Source organism: Phyllobates terribilis, unplaced genomic scaffold (genome assembly GCF_046119375.1).
Source record: "Phyllobates terribilis strain yellow unplaced genomic scaffold, ASM4611937v1 Scaffold_7__3_contigs__length_470593459, whole genome shotgun sequence".
In the NCBI taxonomy this organism is placed as follows: domain Eukaryota; kingdom Metazoa; phylum Chordata; class Amphibia; order Anura; family Dendrobatidae; genus Phyllobates; species Phyllobates terribilis.
In genome coordinates, this window is record NW_027362767.1 from 428,622,624 (window position 1) to 428,645,125 (window position 22,502).

The 22,502-nt window shown below is 41.4% G+C and overlaps 1 protein-coding gene across 1 annotated transcript in view; it reads right to left on the reverse strand.

Annotated features, from left to right (window-relative positions):
- The window catches only part of COL11A2 (collagen type XI alpha 2 chain), a 157,227-nt gene that overhangs the window by 32,611 nt on the left and 102,114 nt on the right, over positions 1-22,502 (reverse strand). Inside the window, exons 5-24 of the mRNA XM_073641947.1 lie at positions 12,993-13,124; positions 11,378-11,491; positions 7,999-8,145; positions 7,504-7,692; positions 6,503-6,562; positions 5,242-5,283; positions 4,882-4,944; positions 4,717-4,791; positions 4,352-4,438; positions 4,221-4,277; positions 4,047-4,100; positions 2,965-3,018; positions 2,780-2,833; positions 2,647-2,700; positions 1,453-1,506; positions 1,332-1,376; positions 837-890; positions 716-760; positions 509-607; positions 370-423 (exon numbers count right to left, since the gene is read on the reverse strand). Coding sequence (XP_073498048.1) covers positions 370-423; positions 509-607; positions 716-760; positions 837-890; positions 1,332-1,376; positions 1,453-1,506; positions 2,647-2,700; positions 2,780-2,833; positions 2,965-3,018; positions 4,047-4,100; positions 4,221-4,277; positions 4,352-4,438; positions 4,717-4,791; positions 4,882-4,944; positions 5,242-5,283; positions 6,503-6,562; positions 7,504-7,692; positions 7,999-8,145; positions 11,378-11,491; positions 12,993-13,124 — 1,533 coding nt within the window. The remainder of the gene's footprint in view (positions 1-369; positions 424-508; positions 608-715; positions 761-836; positions 891-1,331; positions 1,377-1,452; positions 1,507-2,646; positions 2,701-2,779; positions 2,834-2,964; positions 3,019-4,046; positions 4,101-4,220; positions 4,278-4,351; positions 4,439-4,716; positions 4,792-4,881; positions 4,945-5,241; positions 5,284-6,502; positions 6,563-7,503; positions 7,693-7,998; positions 8,146-11,377; positions 11,492-12,992; positions 13,125-22,502) is intronic.

Here is a 22,502-nt window from a genome sequence, read left to right on the forward strand (position 1 = left end):
CACAGGAGGCCGTGCGGCCAACGGCAGCCATATCTAATGGTGATTTTACACAGTCTAGCAGTATTATCATATGCTTTGGGTTATTCTTAGACCATAAATGTTAAAATACACACATATATATATGTATATATATATATATATATATGTGTGTGTATATATATATATATATATATATATATATATATATATATATATATATATATATATATATATATATTACCTGCATAGAAAAAAGACCTGTGCTTATGTGATAGTTGATGTACATTAATGTCTCATTTTTGGACAGATAAGTCAGAAAATCAAGGATACACAAAGATTTGTAAATGGAAAGTGGCCATGTAATAGGTTAGACGGCCAGCAGATACTTACAGGAGGCCCGTCTGAGCCGGGGATGCCAGGGAGGCCGGGTTTTCCGTTTGGTCCCTGTAAGTAAATACATAAATGTTATATGCGGTTTACAATCAATCTTAAACTTTATCTTTATTATGTTGAGCACAGTGATACTTACGGTCTCTCCTGGGGGTCCCTGAGCTCCCTGAGGCCCTGAAAGCCCCTGTGTCCCAGAAGTTCCCTGCTGTCCTGGAGGGCCGGGCTCACCTTGTGGGCCCTAAAATATCAAACAGAATAGGACTCTAGTTATGGACACCTCATACTGCCTATGTGTTGTCACCCTCACTATCCTTTATAATAAATATTAGGGGGGGATTTAACTTACCAAGTTTCCTTTTGGCCCCACATTTCCATCCATACCTCTTACTCCCTGCAGAGATAAGACCGGTGTTACAATCACTCATCACCCGGGTATACAGACCATCAGATACATGGACGGTGCTCACCGGTGGGCCGGGAACACCAGGAGGGCCTTTGGGTCCAAGCAAACCTCTGACACCCTAAGGAAACATGAAGATGACAACTAATTACAGTGTATACGAGTGTGTATTACCTACAATGTAACATAAAGAAGAACTTATCACATTGTCTGGAAGGAGAAATACTCCATAAACAGGCAGTGAGTAATGTCAGCTATGGGGGGAGCGATCAGGACTATGATCAGCACTATGCCACTAATGAGGATCCTAGATTATATGTATCTGATACAGAAATATACTGATTTATCTGTTATCAGCACTTCCAGAAATTATACGTAACATTGATAAAACACTTCCCATATTATGATGTAACAGTTATAGGAGGAGTGAACTGCAGAAAGGAAATAAAAGTAATATATTGATGATGTGTGATCCTAAAATGTTCCTTGTAGCCTGAAATCGATCTCCAAATATTTACAGTTTGTGTAATTGATTAGAATAAAATATAATAAATTGTCTTACTGGTTCACCGGGAAGTCCACGGGGTCCAACATCTCCATCGCCTCCCTAAGAGACATACAAATGATAATATCAGACACTGATCAAGTCATCGGGACCAAACAGCACCACGGTCAGCACTCACCCTCTCTCCGTCTTCTCCGGGTGGTCCCAAAGGTCCCTGGGTTCCACCATCCCCCTACAAACAGCAGATATCTTTTATCAGTGGACCTGTGAACTTTACAACTTCACCATAATTTACGTATATTGTATTGTATATAACTGCTGCTCACAAATCCATTTATTCATTTGGCTTACAAACTATTCTTCAAGTAAACGAATTACTTCTTATTGTAAGTTTCCGTGCTCCATACGACCTCGCAGCAGTTGAGGTTCAAAATTATTCATTTTTATCAGTAATCATTGGAGAAAAGTTCTAACATTTTTCAAACTTAATTATATTCATAAAAACAATCATTTTAACATAAATATTAAAACATTTTAGATGATATGTAATGAGGGCAACGTGACGATATTCTCAACCGTGAAACCTTTTATAAACCTTTATAGGAAAATCCATAGTTTACACCTAGGAAACATTTAAGTAACAAAACTTAAAAACAGCAAAAACTGACTGTTCAATCCGAGCACTCTGTGCACCCTTGGTGTGGCCAAGCAGTTCACCTTCCCACCTACTTGTTTTCTATCTATCGCCACCCTCCTCAGGCTCTTGTACCTCCAGAGCTGCCACTCAAGGAAGAGACGGGTGGAAATAGATGGAAAACAAGTAGAGGGGAACATAGATATGGAACTTACTGCAGAAACAATAGTGGTTATGAGTTTACATTTGCTGTTTGTTGAGTTTTGTAACATTTTTTTTGCTAAGGAATTCAATGGAGAAAAAATTGTGTGCAGGCATTTATAGAGAAATTGTTAAAATAAAATAAAGGAATTGTCCAGAATTTCCCTCATTTAAGAAAAAATGTAGACTTTTTGTTGTACTTTTCATTGTAGGGTGCTGTATCTTTGTAAGTCCCAACACCCTTTTGGCATACGTTTACCATTAATGCCTATGTGGACATCTGCGCTGGTTTTTCCAAGCGTTTACTGAAAACCTTCACCACCGGTGTGAATAGGGGTAAAGCCGCAATGTGATTATACCCACGCGCTCCACATGGGAATCATTGATCGTGGACTTCTGTATCTATATGACACGGCGGAGCTCTAGGTGAACGTGTGTCAGGGCATTTTTTAATTCTCATGGGATCTGTTATGTGAATGTTACCACACTTTACAGATGAAAAAAATTATCATAAAGCGAATCAATTCTTTTTCTTACCCGATGACCTTTTTCACCTGGCAATCCAGGCAGCCCGTCAAAGCCACGTTCACCCTGACACAGAGACAAGGATTAGTAACACACTAAGGGGTGACAGCCGAAACATGGAAGAACCGGGGTGAATAATATTTACCTTATTACCAAATTCACCAGGCAGACCACGAGCTCCATCAGCACCGCCACGGCCCTAAGACAGAGACAATCTGTCAGAGAACATGTAGAAGAAACGGGTCCCCTGTCCGAGCCAGCAGATGGACGGGCTGAGATCTTCTGCAAGTTCCTCCCAAGATCCCATACAGGAAAGAGAGGTGTACTTACCCTTCTCCCGGCTTTTCCAGGAGGTCCAGACAACCCCTGAGGTCCTCTTTGGCCCTAGAAAAGTTAAGAATTCCTTGTTACATAGAAAAAAATTATGTTCAGTTTCTCTTCGTTCTGCAAAATATGTTTAATGATTTTCGGTACAATATTCCCCAAAATATCTCTTAGACATCTCACTGGGTATTAGGGAATCATCTGGCTTTCATTCTGAAGGTGTTGTGTTCAGTAATCGGCCGTTGCCCATGTACTTATGTAGCATTACATGGAGGCCATCCAGATGCCCAATGGTCCGGGTAATGCATTCAAGAGGCCGCTCTCTGTTCCCACTAGCAGCTCAGGACCCCCTCTATGATGTTGGAGGGGGTGGTCTTCTTGGAATAGTATAACAATTTTGAATTTAATTATTCAATTAAATTGCAAGAACAATCATAAAAGGATTGGACTCAACAGCAGCGAACCTCAGTACGGCCAAGATTAAGGCAATTGTGCCACCAACCCAAAGTAATATGGCGGCTTCCATACAATAATGAATAGCTGAGACCCCATTGTATCCATCAATATATTAGACATGTCAGAGACGTGTTCCCAGCCGTTTCTTTTACAATTATATTCATAATTACATGCCACACCCGAACGCATCCACATATTCCTCTAGGTCTCTCGCAACCTTATACTTTATTCTTTTTTCATTAAATACAGGTTGTTTAGGTCGTATAAACCTCTTTGCTAGTTAAGTCTCCTAAAAAAGTTGATTATAGAGTGATTCACTTCTAGAGTCCTCTGAGATCAGCTGTAATCTGCAAGCGGATCAGTCAACAAGTGCTCAATTTACCTGCAGTGCCCCCACAGGATAGATGGAGCATTACATGTTTCCTATTGACTTTCCATATAATGAATGGGCAGGTTGGGACATTCTTCTCAATTAACACAAATATCTTTTTTTTTTTCTAATCCAGACAACATCATTAATCTTTTATTTTCGACCATCTTACAGGTTCTTTAACTCACATAAAAGATAAATTGATCTTATTTGTTTGATGTAAGGATATTACAAAGCAATGTGCTGCTGCTTACTTAATTACCTGAGGACCTATATCGCCTTGTTCGCCCTTTAATCCATTATTTCCTGGTGGTCCCTAAAGAAAAATGAATTCATGAAAAGGTAAAACACAAAGTATACATTATTACTATAGTTCAGTGATATTAACGTGGATTCCTACATATTTAACCATATAAAATCCATTGTGAGTACTTACCAGGGGTCCAGATCGTCCGGTATAACCCATCGGTCCCGCGGGCCCCCGCAGAGCCAACTGCAGACACAACATATGATAAGTATAATACATAAGACACCTTCCAGACCCTCACTCCTGGGGTGGACTCGTACCCGGGCCTGCTGGAGGATGGCTGCCGCCTGAGCTTCTTGTGCGGAAACTATTGGTCCCTTGTCTCCACCACTGGCTCCAAACCGGAACTGCGGGGATCCAATGGAGTAAAAGAGTTAAAATATTGGACATATTTTGGGAACAGAGAATATTATCAAAATTTTAATAGCTATTTTTTAAGCTCCATTTAAATATTCGTATCCTTTCCACACTGTGCCGGGGTTAATGATACAACTCCATAACGTTTTACAAGAATATCACAGATTTATCCATTTTGTATTTCACACTTTTGCTGTTCTTGATCTCAGAATCTCTAGATGTAAATCTCCGACGCGTCTGCCCTCTAGACTCATTCATGAACACTTACAGGAAGCATGACGGAGCTGCCGGGCTGTCCTGGTAATCCATTGGCGCCCGCGAGGCCGTGTCTGCCTGGGGGACCCTAAAATGAAAAAAAAAAAGAGTTTATATACTGAAAAATATAAGACTGTCATCAGAGTAATTTAGAAGCCCTTCTGGGCAATCTCCATACCCGCTCTCCAGGGTCACCAACGGGTCCAGGATGACCCTGTATTCCAGGAGGACCGGACTGACCCTAATAAGAAAGAAAATGGGAAAATAAAGAAAGTGCGGATGCAAATCACAATAAACGTCAGTAAGTTATATTTTATTTACTGGACCTTAGACCACATGTAAAAGCCACAATAAAGTGTCATGAATGACGGCTTAGATATCCAGGATATCTGTGAAATGCGGCATTTTTACACTCATCTTTGGGTCTTGTCTGTCCGTGAAACGTTCTTGATAAACTCTTACAATAATCAACACAACAATGTTATTGAGCTTTCATGGATAGCTTTATTAATAGGGGCATGATACAAATGATACATACCGCAGGCCCTTCTGGTCCTGGTGGGCCTTCCACCAACATACCCTAGAAAAGAAATCAAAGCAGTGTCAGGATCTTACCATAACCAGTAATGTACTATAGTGACCACAATGAACACCAGGAATATAATAGTTATGGTCGCTCTATATTTTTATAGGTGTCAGACAAATACTTGTTTGGCTCAACCCTATTCCTTACGATCCCCCCATATACATGTACTCTCAGTTTGGCCCATTGTGTATGTGTTCTCTCAATGGGGAGAGGGGAGTAAGATGCTGCAGACATCCATGGTGGCTTATCTTCCTTGAGTACAAAGGATCAGGCATACAAATATGCAATATGCCCAATCCTTGTTTTCACCTGACAAGTGCCAAATAAAAGTCAGCCAATCCATCTAACACAATGGTCACCAGGTCCCATCAAAATCAGAGGGTTCACCTGATATTAGTCTAATGGGTATGGCCGCCTGAAGGTGAAGCTAAAGCAGCAAAGTTTGGTGACTATGATTAATTTTCATCCAAAGATAAATGCAGCCATTCTGATAGCTTAAAGTTGTATTCTCACCTTCAAGATCCTATCCCAATATGTAGTAGGTGTAATAATAATAATAATAATAGGAAATGCCAACAATTAGAAATGTAGAATAGTTCTGATTCATTATGCCGCTTACCCCATGTGCAGGGCATTGCAGAAACGTAGGTATCCATGGTTATGATCACTAACAGCTAACTAACTGTCACTATATGAGTGGTCGTAACCATAGATACCTAAGCTACTGCAATGCCCTGCACATGGGGTAAGCGACATAGCGAATCAGAAGAACTATACTACATTTCTAATTGGAGATATTTGCTAATATTATTGTTATTACACCTCCTACATATTGGGATAGGAGTTTGGTGATTGTACTATCAGGACTGTAGATGGAGCGGTCTGGGGAGACGTGCGCCAGGTGCAGGCAGGTAGGGGGCGCTAACAATCCTTGGACAGGGTGTTTGGACACAGATCAATGGCAGCAGACCTGGGAGAAGGAAAGTCTCTGAGCTGCTCATAACAAAGAGACAGTTTTACCATTACTTGCTTCGAGGCTAAATCATGTGAAAACCAATAAGGCTGCACGCGGCAAAAATGTCCAAAATCAGCCATATCAAGAACAGAAAAAAAAACTAAATATATATATATATATATACACACATCTGTACTTGAACCTCCTGAGGACAGATATTGGCACCGCGTGTGTAATGTGCCCCCTATATATACTTACCGACTCCATGTGAGCGGCTTCACCTTTTTCTCCCTTCAGCCCGCGGGGACCGCTGATAGCCTGTGGGTAGCACACATATAACCACAAAGACACAGTTATTTAGTATCACTTAGTCTTCTAAAGCGTCTCCTAATTGTTCCCCCTGTGCACACAATGTATTTATGGACATGACATATTCCGAGGCGTCACATGCTGAATATTCCATAACATTATTATTATTATTATTATTAATATCTACATAATTATGAGAATGTTCTTCAAGATTTAAGTTTTTATTAAAACTGAACTTTCTTCTAAAATTACTTTAAAGCAAATATCTTTATAGCCCATGATATTCAGATAATAAAGCTGATACGTGAAGGCTTTATATATGATATCACTACGCAGTGACCCCAATAATATAGGACCAGAATAAGCGACAGGCGACTGACTATACAACGCATCGAAATCAGCCAAGCTGCCATGTGCAGGGTCCCGTACACACTTCTGGTACATCATAAACCTCCAGGGCATATCGGGAATGCTATGATGCCATAAGCCAGAGTCAGAAGGAATCCTGTAGATGTCATTTGTCACCATTGGATTACTCCATTCTGACAGCACAAAATAGAAAGTGATGTCACCGTGACATCATCATCTATCTGAGCAAGAAGAGACAAAGCAAAGAGGACGACAGTGAGGGGACGTAAGAAGAGGAGTGAAGACGGGAGAAGACCCTAACACATAACAAGGAGGGGAAGAAGACACAACATGGAAAAGTGGTCAATGACGTAGAATGTTTCCAGAAAAAATAATCACACCAAGAAATGGAAAACGATGAGCAGAATAAGTATCAGTGACTGGACATTGAGTGACACATAGACGAACAAGACAAATAAACTGAGACGTGAGAAGTAACGAACACCAGAAGGACCAAAGAAGGAGGGAGAAGAACGATTTGTGCTCAGAGTCTCATAAAACATTGTAGGGTACGATGTTCTCATACGATTTGTGAGACTTACACCTCCACTCTCAGGAGTCTCGGCAGAGAGGACTGGACCCAGGTGTGTACTCTCCGAACCCTCATGATAATCCTTGTACACATACTCATAGTCCAGCCCGACTGTTGGATTTTCCTCCTCTCCGATCACATATTCCTCTATGAAGGAATCACTACCCTTGACATCTGTAGAAGGAGCATTTTCCTTTTCCTTTTGGAAGGGCAAATAAGGTGAGAATACAGATAAGGAAAGGAATGACAGGAGGAAAAAGTGAGATAAAATACCCAAAGCATTATACAAGGGCAGAATATGTACTAAATCTTTATATATTAACATATGGAGGGAATGTGGAGAATCCCAATGGCCGGGTATGTGTAGGCATAGCCTAAAACTTGGAAAAAATATATATTTCGCAAATAGCTAATTTTTTAAACTTATGGTCCAGAAAAATAAAAAGTCCTAGAGCATCAGACGTTGTAAAGTCCATCACTGCCTGATAGTGGAGCCGGTGGTTACCTGTGGATTGGGTGGAACTTCTTGAGTGGGTTCTTCCTCCCAAACCTCATAAACATCCTCCCCGTTGGGTGATACAGTATAATCTGGGCTCTGTTCTAGTACGGTGGGCTCAGGGGTCATAACAGGTTCAGTGGTCTGGGCAGGGTCCTTAATAACCAAGGTAGGTAAGGAATTTATAGGGAAAGAGGACAGCATGAGAAATAGCAATAAAAAAAGAAGGTAAGGGAAGTGGAGAATGGAGGAAAGGAGTGGAAATAGATGAAGGTCCAGCAATTGAAGGTCAAGAGAAAGAAGGGAAAAAAATATAATTGCAAGCATTAGTCTGTTATCAATTTACTCCTCATACTCGAGGAGAACAAGGTCTCGTCCCCATCATACTGTAGATTTACTCTTATGGGTCATTATCAGCCGAGTGACCAATGTCCTCTGAGTGGTAGATAATGAATCCAATCGTAAATCGTGTCAGATGATGTCCTCCCATCCAGCAATGGGGGATGTGGGACTCATGTCATTCATTTATTCAATGTAAAAACAGTTACACAAGAGCGAAACATGAGAACCCTGAAGAAACAGAACAACCCAACACTATTGCCAAAAGGTCGATTTACAGAGGTCAATGCCATCATTAATTACATTTAGGTCTTTACTGTTTGTGCCAATATACTCTATGGTGGGGCCGAAGATTAGAGGAAGAGTGGGCATCATTCTGCTCAGAGGTCTCTTGTTTTACATGGACAACAATGAATGAACCCCAAGCTCGGAGCAGGAAGCAGAGAATGGAAAGCACAATGCAAAACGAGGACAAACAAATATCATCAACATCTCCATGTAAAAGCCCATATCCTGTAAAAGGCAGGATCATGGGGTAACTGTGGGGGAGCGGGTGTCATGTATGTCAGATCACGCCCCTGGGATCTGCATACTTTGTTTTTGCTCTACCTGCTGGTAACCATTCCCCACGTTCCTCCTCTTGGCGGCGGCGTACTTTTTCTTGGGCTGTGCTTTGCCCACAGAATTTTTCACTGGGATGTTTCGCTTGGCGGGGGCTTTGCCCACAGAATTTTTCACTGGGATGTTTCGCTTGGCGGGGGCTTTGCCCGCAGAATTTTTCACTGGGGTGTCTCGCTTGGCGGGGGCTTTGCCCGCAGAATTTTTCACTGGGGTGTTTCGCTTGGCGGGGGCTTTGCCAGCAGAATTTTTCACTGGGGTGTTTCGCTTGGTGGGGGCTTTGCCTACAACACCATTTTTCACTTTGCCAGTACTCTTTGCAGGAGGAGACACCTTTGACTTCGACTTGGCTGGTGGCTTGTGATTTTTGGCTTTGTTTTTCTGCCAAAGGCCATGGCAGGTAAGATTGGGAGGAGGACATGGGGTTTTCAGGGCAGGTAGTGACAATGATGAACATATGGGACACAGACAAAAAAATGGATTGGAGAAAAAGAGAGAAAAAGAAACATGAATAAAACATGTGATGAACAGACGACGGTCAATGGATGCAAGAACTAGATGTCGCCCAGCAAGGAAAACTAAGGGGAGTACTCTGATCCATCCAGACTAAGAACTGTCCTAACATCAAATCAGTGGAGAAGACAACGTTCTGCATCTTCTCCACATCTACATACACAATCATGGATTCTGCCTCTTCAAGAAGAAAAGTTATTATATTAAGAAAACCAGAGCTAACGTGAAGAAAACACAGATAAACAAGAGACTAGTGGGGCTCAATTTACTTATGAAACAAATCTTCCAAAAACACTGTCTCAAAGTCTGTGACAATGGGACAGTTATGAAGTTCTAGAACTGGGGTATATACAAAATCCCATTATTTATGGGGTGGTGAACAAAAAACCCCACAAAACACATATCAAACATATGGCTCTAAGATAAGTAAATTGAGCCCTAAAAAGTCAAAATAAACAGAAATAAAATGTAGGCCACAGAATATAGCTGAACCGACAATACACAAAATGTACAGAAAAAAGAACTGACAAATATGACTTGCAAACAATTAAACGGTGCACAAAGAGTGAACATATACGACAAAGAGCGGTATAAAAACTCATCCAGGAAAAGACGAAGAGGGTGAACAAAAATCACAAATTATATTCATATTAGTTATTGAGAAAAGATTTAAGAACTTGTCCGGGACTTATGTATTGAAGGCCCAACATTAGGAGAGGCCATCAATATCTGACCGGTGCGGGTGCGACACCCGTAACTGCCACCGATCAGCTGATCAGCAGGGGCGCCGGGTGTCATTCCCCCACCGATCAGATATTGATGACTTGTCCTAAGGATCAATGTAAAAGTCCCACACAACCTCTTATATAAAAAGAATGTAATGGAAGTATCACCTATATATTTTTTATTAAATAAACCAAGATACTGATAAATAGGATTCTTAGCAGTTTCTATTTTCTATGGGTTTTTTCATCCTATTTTCTCTACATGATTATAGGACGGCGCTCTTCCCTGAGCTGCCCATGTCTGCAATCTGAGATCTGCTTTACTGCAGCCTCATGACCCATGGGAAACAACAGACATGAGGAATGCATTGACTTCTATGTGAGAATGTTGCGGGCTTTGTGCAGAGGTCATTGAGCAGGGAGGGGGAGGAAGTGAGCTGTACATCCCCTACAGTGATTGGTCCTATGTAGGTATTCATTTATATTGTAATGTTGCCTATCATGATAATGAGGTGACTGCTGAGAATTGATCTCTATCGGAGAGGAATTGTCAGCCAAATATAAGGCTCGGTGGCCAAAGTGAAAACTGCAAAATGTGAGTTTCTGTTTTAAGATACAGAGCGGCATGGAAGAAGAGATCCCCAAAAATACTTAAAAATATATGTTTTAAAACAAAAACTTTAACAGAAAACTCCTGTAAAAATTGGAAGTTTCTATTTTGATAATTTAGGGAATTCTTCAGACGCCCTAATAAAAAAGATATTAAAAAAAACAAACTATCAGCCTTCACTTATTCCAGAGGTTTGATTTCTTTGTGATTTTCTTACATTTAATGCATAAAACAATACAAATATTAACGACTGAATGATGAAGAATGAGGAGAATCGTGATAGGAAAAATAGACACAAACATGACGGAGATCGCACAGATCATGCTCCATGCTTAGAAATTAATAACATGGAAGGAGAAAAGCACAAGACAGACAGATCTGCCATGACAGAAATAGGAGAGACATCGCCTCTGACCCTGATCGGCCATCACTAGATCCTTATTAGTCTGTGATCAGATGGACATCTCTGTACTTCTGCCCCGCGTTCCTGGCTGGGCAGCCTCCAGTTATACAGCTATACATGCCAGATGGGATGACGGACACATGACACCAGGATGTACAGACTGACACACCCACAGGTTACCTGCTCCGCGGCGCCCCCTTCAGGGGCACTTGCAGTAGGTGGGGCAGACGTGCCTTCCTCCTTATTGTCATAATAGTAGGGATATTCATAATACTCCACCTCTTCCTCTGCGTACTACATGTGCGGGAGGAGGGAGAGGGTAGTAAGCCAAGGAGACAGATTAGAGCGTCCATTCTGGAAAGGTTACTAGAGATTGAGAAGAGCTGGAATGATGTCGGAGACCTCGTCTAGAAATAATACCATCATCTGGATATTCCTCATGAAGGTCGGACAAACATCATAACTAAATTTGTTTCTGCTTTTCGGCTCCATCATGTTCTACATCATTGTAGAAGACAAGGTCTCCATCATTGTAGAAGACAAGGTCTCCATCATTGTAGAAGACAAGGTCTCCATCATTGTAGAAGACAAGGTCTCCATCACTGTAGAAGACAAGGTCTCCATCATTGTAGAAGACAAGGTCTCCATCATTGTAGAAGACAAGGTCTCCATCATTGTAGAAGACAAGGTCTCCATCATTGTAGAAGACAAGGTCTCCACCTCATTCCACCACTGATGTTAGTAAGATCAGTGTGGATCTCGTTGTTCTCAATCTCAATAATTTACCATGAGTAATACTGGAAGAAAGAGACGAAGGAGACAGAAGAAGGTGAGAGGCGAGAGCGGAGGGATAGTTACAGGGATGTCTACAATGTGTGTGATGTCCGCAGTAGGGCCATGTAATGACCGGAAATATGAAGGATTTCAGTCCACATCAATGTCTACACCAGGTTCCTCGATCAGTCTGATTTTGTACAGAATATATTTGTGAAGTGGTTAGAACATCTGTTGATTAGAGTGAAACATTGACCCTAATGGACAGAAATATGGGATGTGTTCTTTATTCTGCGCTTAAGGTGTAACCGTCCTTCCATTAGAAGTTTCACATGTGTAAATAAGGAAAAACATTATGTCTGACCTTTATATGACTTGTATCCTGCATATTCAGCCTGTTGTAGGATCTATTCCTAATGTCTATCATAAGCAGCACCCAGAGAAAAGAGGAGATCCTGCACCCCTATATCTAGCACACAGGATCACTGAGTAGTGCAGCTGTGAATCCAGCTCTGGATGACCAGGTAGACCTTTATGTTTGTGTCTTATATTTGCAGCACCTTTATGTTTGTGTCTGTTCCTTTCTGCAGCTTCTTTCATCCTCTTTCTCCTCTTTCTTCTGTGGGCTGCAGCTGTAACCTGACTCATCAGTGAACTGCTGACCTGTCACTGAAGATGGAAGGTGAATTGAGAGTGAATGATGAGTGAAGGAGGCAAAAGTCTTATGAGTGGAGAGAGAAGCATTTTTTCTCCATTGACATATATTTCAAAGTTTATAATGCAAGAACGGTTACGCTATAAGGCAGAATCCAATGCTAAGGACAAAGAACTACGCCATGATACAAAGCCTCATCAGTAAGAAGCAGAATGGAGACCGGTGTGATCTGGGGGACATGAGGATTGATTTATTGTGATGCAGACATCTCTATGTGTACAGTGGAGATACTGGAGAGACAGAGGACACAGGAGCAGCACCGGGCGCCCTAATAATGTGGGGTGACCCTCTCAGCTCCGTACTTACGTCTTGCCTTGTGTTGGGGTCCTGAGCCTGGGGGGTGTTCAGCAGAGCGGAGTCGCAGTCCGGACTGTAGTGTTCACAGTAGTCGTAAGCCGCCTGAGCGTTCTTAGCTATAAGTAGTTGTTGAATGTCGCCCTGAGGAGGAAGAAGAAAACATAATCGCCCATTATAGGATTACATCAGCCGTAAATGACCCCAAGCAATGAAAAATCAGTAGGGAAGTTATTGTATTTCCAACAGCCTAGCGGGATTATTGCTCCCCATGTTGCTTTCAGTTCTGGGTGTTACAAATGCAGAAATGTTCCTATATTGCACTAATGTGAATGCGGCCATATAATATAATAGGTAAAATACATAGATAATCCTGCAGACAGGATCAGGCTCTTCACATCCACCGCTGTATATCCGCTGTATATATGACCATGATCTCTGTGCACAGGTCATATAACCTGGAGAATATCTATAATGCCTGTGTACATTTATTATAGAACTGAAGGAAGAAGCTGCAGACGTTGTGATCCAGCACCGATATTAGAGGAAAGCATCACCGTATTTCTTCATCATTAAAAAGACATAAAGAGAACATGAACCACATCGTCCAACGCGTTTCTAACCCAACAAAAGTGAGAAAAGCTTCTGCTACACAGACGTGGGCACAAGTCATCAGGTAATGCCACGGGCACCAGTGGAGTAACGACATATTAACCATTTAGATACAATCAAATAATAATTACGACTTATGGAAAGATGTTAATATAAAAGTAGACGACGTGAAAAGTAGCGGATTTTACACTTCACACATATACGTCCATTAAGGGCCCATGTTATCCACCTATTTCCAAATCATTAAAAAAAATAATGTATAAGAAAACTATTCCGGACCTTTTTATACACCTAAGTAAAATCCCAAATCACCAGAGAATTTGGCTCATGGACACAGGGCTGAGTTTTTAGGTAATTTTTGGGCATAATCCCATATGGAAGCTAAAGAATGAGCAATATAATAGATAGCTGAGCGGCCGTCACATCTGTCCATCTGCAGAGAACCTCACAGAATGGCGAAATTGACGGCCGACGTCCCATCAAGTCACTGACACATTGTATCTGACAACTCGCTCCAATTCTAGGGGTTTCATATAAGAAGCTCATCTGTCTACGGCTCCGCTCACACCGGCGTCTGATCTGCTCTAGGAACACGGAACCGATCACCAACAACAGACAAATGTGAGGAGCCAGGAATTATACCAGAATAAACAGATTAATGTTCAATACAAGGTGTATACAGATATATTAAAGATATTCCAATGCTGAGGCCTCACACAGATGGTGGGGATTCGTCTGATGCTCCAGGTGACCCCATACGAATAATGTACTTATAATGTCAGCACAAGAATGTAGGGACAGACGGTGACGATACAAGAAATGATCAGGGCATATAGGATGGGAAACCCCAAGGATGGAGCCGGTACAGGCTGGAACACAAGCACGATACACAATGGAGACTGGTGGCAATAAAGGTCCGGTAACACCAGAGACGGCACCGAGATGGGGTGAATCCCGAACGTCTTACAGTGTTTTACTTTCCAGTTTAGCTTTATGGTGACAACAGAAATTTTACTCAGAAAATAATCTGATAAGAGTCCTGCAGTTCAGGCGCAGATCAACCTCATGTAGAAATCAATAAGAAGAGACATCTTGTGATGGACTGATCCTCCGAGATCTCAAGAAACCCAAGATCCCCAGCAGAGCCGTCTTCAATGGAGCTGAGGTGCAGATGCTCGGCCTCCACGCCATTCATGATCTATGGCACTGCCGGAGTATCAGAACGCTGCCGGGAGTATCAGAGTGCTGCCGAGAGAATCAGAGCACTGCCGGGAGAATCAGAGCACTGCCGGGAGAATCTGAGCACTGCCAGGAGAATCAGAGCACTGCCGGGAGAATCAGAGCACTGCCGGGAGAATCAGAGCACTGCAGGGAGTATTAGAGCGCTGCCAGGAGAATTAGAGTGGTGCCAGGAGTATCAGATCGCTGCCAGGAGAATCAGAGCACTGTAGGGAGAATCAGAGCACTGCCAGGAGAATCAGAGCACTGCCGGGAGAATCAGAGCACTGCCAGGAGAATCAGAGCACTGCCGAGAGAATCAGAGCACTGCCGGGAGAATCAGAGCACTGCCGGGAGAATCAGAGTGCTGCAGGGAGTATTAGAGCGCTGCCAGGAGAATTAGAGTGCTGCCAGGAGTATCAGATCGCTGCCGGGAGTATTAGAGTGTTGTCAGGAATATCAGAGCGCTGTGGGGAGTATCAGAGCGCTGCCAGGATTATCAGAGTTCTGTTGGCAGTATCAGAGTGCTGCCGGGAGTATCAGAGCAGGAGGTAAAGCACGTGCCCCTCTGGTCCTATCAATGTGGAGACTCATTCTCTGGATTGTTGGGGGCTCCGGCATAACTTGGTATTTTGGGAATCACCTTTTAAATACATTATTACATTTAACCCCTTTTTATTTTTCCACTTTCATTCTTTCATCTTCATCTTCCAAGAGCCCTAATAATAATTTTTTTGTCTTGTTTTATTCCGGAACAAGTTTAAATATGTTATTAACCCCTTAGTGACATCCAATGTACATATGTCTATGTGGGGCAGGATGAGGCGCTGACCCGCTCCATGCAGCGCAGTTCTGGATGTGTTACATGGCCGGCGCCTTACAGTAACCAATGCAATCTGAGCTGAAATCACGTTGCCAGGTCACTTTTACTGCACAATGAAGAATGTAAAAACAAATCCCAAAATAATCCATCATGGAATTGTGTTTTTTTTTTACATTTCTTCCAACTTGGAATTTTTTTCTCAGCTTTTTAGTACATTGCATCGTACAATAAATGATGTCTTTGTAGATTGTAAGCTCTTACGAGCAGGGTCGTTATTGTTTTTGCTTTAATTATTGTATTATCGTTAGCTATGTTACTTATGACTGTTGAATATGAACCTCTGAATTGTAAAGCGCTGCAGAATATGTTGGCGCTATATAAATAAAGATTATTATTATTATTATTATGTCTTTCGAAAACTACAGGTCGTCCTGCAAAAAACAACTCATCTTTTAGCGATGTCAATGGAAAAATAAAAAAAGATATGGCTCTTAGAAGAAGAAGAGGAAAAAAACAGAAGAGGAAAACTAAAAAATTGCCCAGGAGACAGGGGGTTAATATATGTCACTTTATGGTGCAACTAGACTTCTATAATATATTAGGTAAGAAATTAATCGAAGCGCCATCTGGTGGCGAACTGTTATAATTTACAGTCAAAAATCGATGATGAGTATTTATTGTATTAATGTTTTCCCAATATAGAAATCAATGAGCAGGGGCTCCCTCTTGTGGTGGATTGTATTAATGTTTTCACGTAAAGAAATCAATGAACAGGAGCTCCCTCTTGTGGTTGACTGTATTATTGTTTTCCCAATATAGAAATCAATGAGCAGGCGCTCCCTCTTGTGGTGATTTTTATTATTGTTTTCCCAATATAGAAATCAATGAGCAGGCGCTCCCTCTTGTGGTGGATTGTATGAATGTTTTCACAATATAGAAATCAATGAGTAGGAGCTCCCTCGTGTGGTGATTTTTATTAATGTTTTCACAATATGAAAATGAATGAGCAGGAGCTCCCTCTTGTGGTGATTTTTATTAATGTTTTCACAATATGAAAATCAATGAGCAGGAGAGCCCTCTTGTGGTGATTTTTATTATTGTTTTCACAATATAGAAATCAATCAGCAGGAGCTCCCTCTTGTGGTGATTTTTATTATTATTAATAATAATAATAATAATAATAATCTTTATTTATATAGCCCCAACATATTCCGCAGCGCTTTACAATTCAGACAATTTTACAGACATTTTACAGACATTATCAGCACTGTCCCCATTGGGGCTTCCAATCTACATTCCCTATCGGTATGTCTTTGGAGTGTGGGAGGAAACCGAAGAACCCGGAGGAAACCCACGCAAACACGGGGAGAACAAACTGCTAACCACTGAGCCACCGTGCTGCCCCATTTATTAATGTTTTCACAATATAGAATTCAATGAGCAGGAGCTCCCTCTTGTGGTGGATTGTATTAATGTTTTCTTAATATAGAAATCAATGAACAGGAGCTCCCTCTTGTGGTGACTTATATTATTGTTTTGCTAATATAGAAATCGATGAGCAGGAGCTCCCTCTTGTGGTAGTATTTAATAATTTGTATAAAGATCATGCTCATGAGCTTCTGTTATATACCTCAGTGAGAACACGCTGCCTCCTTTACATTGACTTCTATATTGTAACACTAAATGTACCACAAAAGATAAGTGACGCTCCCCTAGATTTATATTTACATTATATATTTATATTTATTATATTACATAATTGGTTTCTATCAAAACAGGGCACTTTAAAAAAAAAAATATTAATGTTATCAAAATCCATCACTTCACTATACATCATGTAAAAAAAATATCAAAATCCACCTCAAGGAGGTCACCCCTACTGACTTCTTTCTACTTGCATAAAATACTGAATTCTACCACAAGAGGGCGCTCCTCCTGGCTTATTTTCTAAATTATAATACTGAATTCTACCACAAGAGGGCGCTTCTTATCATTTCTTTGATGTGAGTTGATAAAAATAAGACGCGCCCTCTTGTGGTGCATTTCTATAATATAGTTAAAATGAAAATAAGTAAAGAGAAGCGCCATCTGGTGATAAATTAAAATTATTATAAAGTAAGTCGGTATCACATGTACGAGCACCGAGCCCAGATTGTAAGCTCCAGTCAGACCTCCCGACCTGAGCAAACTGCTCCTTATGATCTGCATTATGGTGTAGCTCAGGTCAGGCGATCCAGCAGTCAGACAGCACGTACCAGTCTGAACGCGCTCCTCGAACACAGACTGTGTGAATTTCAGTAATATAATCAAGTAAAAACAAAATAAAAAGAGCGCCATCTTGAGTAAGAATCGGATAAAACACTCTAGTTAGAATATGTCAGGAGGAGCGCCATCTTGTGGTTTTTAATCACTCTCAAATTATAGAATTGAATAGTGTGAAGCGCCCTCTTGTGGTGGATTTTGATAATAAATCTGAGAGCGCCCTCTTGTGGTGTTTTTATACAACATATTCCACACTCAATGAGATGGAGCTCCCTCTTGTGGTAGAGTTTGAGAAAATATTCAATTCTGAAACTAAGACGAGCACCATCTTGTGGGTTTTTATTCTCTTGTAAGAGTGCGACCGGGACGGTCATGTGCTTCTTCCTTACTAGAAAACGGTAAAACTTGTGTATTGGTAAACGTAATTTATTATGCATAGAGTCTTATAGGCACCAAGGTGCATGGTTAATGTAATGTGATGTATTAGATATAATATGTGCAATTTCATAGAGCTTTATAAATACTTACTTATCTGGATTTCCTGACGTGTTTTGATGAATGTATAATGTACTGACGTATTAGGAATAAGGGAAAGTATAGAATATAGGGTACAGCTTTAGCACTAGATATAAGTTAGGATTCAGAATTGTGCAGTTGTGGGCATAAAAGATTCAGGAAGTAGATCAGCACAGGTTAGGACACAGTTAGTTGCTCAGGAACAGCCCCAATTTGGGAGGGGCAGGGTTAGATAAAAAGGGGAGCATTTCCTGATTAGAGGAGATTAGATTAAAAGTATAGAAAGCAGAAGTTCAAGGCCAGAGGGCTGGAGGGCACAGACAAATATGGATTGTGTGGGCAGCATGAAAACAGCCAAATCAAAAGTCAGTGGACCGTCCCGGGATATCTGGGGCCTATGGCCCAAATTAGGCATGGAGAAGCCTGCCTTAATCTCTTTTCACAAGAGAAAGCTGGACAGGGAATCACATATGGAAGTTGGGATCCCAGGGGCCAGAGATGCCAGTGAGAAGAGGGATAGCTCAGGCTGAAGGAACCATAACTACGACAACATAATGTGCTGTAACAACAAATGAACGTGGACTGATCAGTAAATTTAATCTGTTTTAAAAGAACAAAGTGTCCTCTGTTGACTGTGCGGCTGTTCCTGGATCCAGGTTCATGGAGGCAGTAGAAGCCTCTGACCAAAACGTAAGTGTTCTGCGCCACTCGTAAAGCACAAGGACACCATTTATTTGTAGGGTGCCAGGGAACACAGCAGCCCCTCGCCCATGACTACCACCCTGCGCACCTAGAACTGTCATAATAGAAATTAATGATGAGAATTACATTTTAAAACTTTACAGTGAAGAGCTCTGTCCTTATTGTGGTCTATTTTGTACATATGTATACATTATCAAAGTTATTGAGGAACTTGTGGTGGATTTTGATATTGTATTCAAATTAGTAGGACGCCCTGTTGGCCTGATTTTAATTAATTTACTCACATGCTCATCAGTAATAAAAATCTGTGAGAACCTCTCAGTCGACTATATTACTATATTACTCGAATTGTATTGAATATTGCCACAAGAGAGCGCTCATCATATATTTGTGTAATAGAACAAAATCCTAAAACCTAATATGTTATTGAATTCTGCCACAAGAGGGCGCTTCTTGTCGATTTCTATAATGTGAATAAAATAACAAAATGTACCACAACAGGGCGCCCTTATTTACATACATATTCATATTATGAAAATCCACCACAAGAGGGCGCGCCTCCTGATTTATAATAATTTTTATTTCTATAGTTCTAATATGAATATTACTGAATTCCACCACAAGAGGGCGCTTCTTGTCGATTTCTATAATGTGAATAAAATAACAAGAGGGCGTGCCTCCATTTTTTTTATATCAATTTTTTAATTTTTTTCAATGTTATTTTAACCAGTTCAGGACTGGGCCATTTTACCCTGTTCCTGGACAGGCATATTTTCGGGTTTTATCACACATGCGATTTTAACAGCTCTAAAAATTTTCTCATTCAAATGTTCAAATAACGTTTGCCTCTTTTTTTTATATAATGGACATTTTTTTTTTGCTACGGGGTCAGTGCTAGAAACAGAGATTCATCTTTTTTTAACATTTTAGAATGTCGGTGCAGAATAAAGTGTGAATTACCCAGACATTTTTTAGTCTATGGGCGGTCCAGAAGTAGTTAAGTACATGTGCCACTAGAGGGAGCTCTTCCTTACACATATACTTTAATATGTTATCAAAATGCATCACAAGAGGGCGCAGGTGAGCCATGATATCTATTTTGTGAGTATTTGAGGAGCTCTACGTTTACATTTACATTTTACATTTTAATCTAGAACATATAAAGTTTTACAACCAGATTGTGCTCCTCTTATTGTATCCGTGAGCCAAATTATATTATTAAAATCCTCTTCTTTAAATCAAACCCACTATAGAAGGCGCTTCTCCAGATTAATTCCTATCAAGCATATTACCATAAATCTAAATTGTAATATATTATCAAATTCCACCACAAGGATATTTTTTTTTAACTTGAATATATTGATCCACCACCAGAGGGAGCTCATTTTTCTTAACTTCAATGTTATTAAATCCACCACAAGAGGGCACTACTGACTAATTTAATAACTTGAATACGTTATTAAGTACTTCCACAAGAGGGAGCCTCTTATCATTGATTTCTATAATATGAGTAAATTACTATAATCCGCCACAAGACAAAACACCTCCTTATATATTTTCTCACCTCGAGATCGAACTGAAGGCTACTACTACTAATAATAATAATATTATGAACTTTGACCACAAGAGGGCGCCCCCACATCCCTATTTTTAACCCTGAATATGTTATCGAGATTCAACACTAGATGGCGCTCCTCCTCAGCTATAGTCTAGGAAATATTATTTTATTTCCCACCACCAGAGGGAGCCTCGTCTCATTTAATTCCTTTATGTTAGGATCCGGTGAATAGATTTTCAATATCTACCACCAGAGGGTGTTTCTTCTCAAGATTGAAATACAACGGAGCGCCCAGTTTCCTAATTAATTACAAAGGAAAAAGATGTGACTCCACATCCTGAAGCCGGGAGAAGTTCTACCTTATTCGTCTAATGATATTATTAAACGTCACCACAAGGTGAAGCATTACAGCCTCGCTCCGGACTTTATTAAAGATTTATTAAAGTGACCTCCGCTCCACACAGCGACCATTCACCGGTCACAGCTGCAGTCACGGGGCTAAAAATGGGTCATTGATCAAGACAACTACCGGGACTATGTGACTACATGCATTACACTGATTTTTTCCACAAGAGGGCGCACTCCATGGCTATTATACTTATTCTGAATTCCTCCACAAGGAGCAGATTTTACTTAAAGGGATTTTCCAGTGAAAACAAGTAATAATCTGTCCACAGGGGTCCAACCGCTGGCACCTGTACAGTCATCTGAAGGGGGCACTTTTATACCCGTTACAATGGAGCGGCAGGTCAGATGCTCCAACGCGGCTCCATTCATCCTCTAAGAGGCTGCAGGTGACGCCGCGCTCGCAGCCCGTACAGTGAATGGAGCAGGGGTTATACATGGAGCAGGGGTTATACATGGAGCAGGGGTTATACATGGAGCAGGGGTTATACATGGAGCAGGGGTTACACATGGAGCAGGGGGTATACATGGAGCAGGGGTTATACATGGAGCAGGGGTTACACATGGAGCAGGGGTTATACATGGAGCAGGGGTTATACATGGAGCAGGGGTTACACATGGAGCAGGGGGTATACATGGAGCAGGGGTTATACATGGAGCAGGGGGTATACATGGAGCAGGGGGTATACATGGAGCAGGGGTTATACATGGAGCAGGGGTTATACATGGAGCAGGGGTTATACATGGAGCAGGGGTTATACATGGAGCAGGGGTATACATGGAGCAGGGGTTATACATGGAGCAGGGGTTATACATGGAGCAGGGGTTATACATGGAGCAGGGGTTATACGTGGAGCAGGGGTTATACATGGAGCAGGGGTTATACATGGAGCAGGGGTTATACATGGAGCAGGGGTTATACATGGAGCAGGGGTTATACATGGAGCAGGGGTTACACATGGAGCAGGGGTTACACATGGAGCAGGGGTTATACATGGAGCAGGGGGTATACATGGAGCAGGGGTTATACATGGAGCAGGGGTATACATGGAGCAGGGGTTATACATGGAGCAGGGGTATACATGGAGCAGGGGTATACATGGAGCAGGGGGTATACATGGAGCAGGGGTTATACATGGAGCAGGGGTATACATGGAGCAGGGGTTATACATGGAGCAGGGGTATACATGGAGCAGGGGTTATACATGGAGCAGGGGTTATACATGGAGCAGGAGTATACATGGAGCAGGGGTATACATGGAGCAGGGGTTATACATGGAGCAGGGGTTATACATGGAGCAGGGGGTATACATGGAGCAGGGGTTATACATGGAGCAGGGGTTATACATGGAGCAGGGGGTATACATGGAGCAGGGGGTATACATGGAGCAGGGGTTATACATGGAGCAGGGGGTATACATGGAGC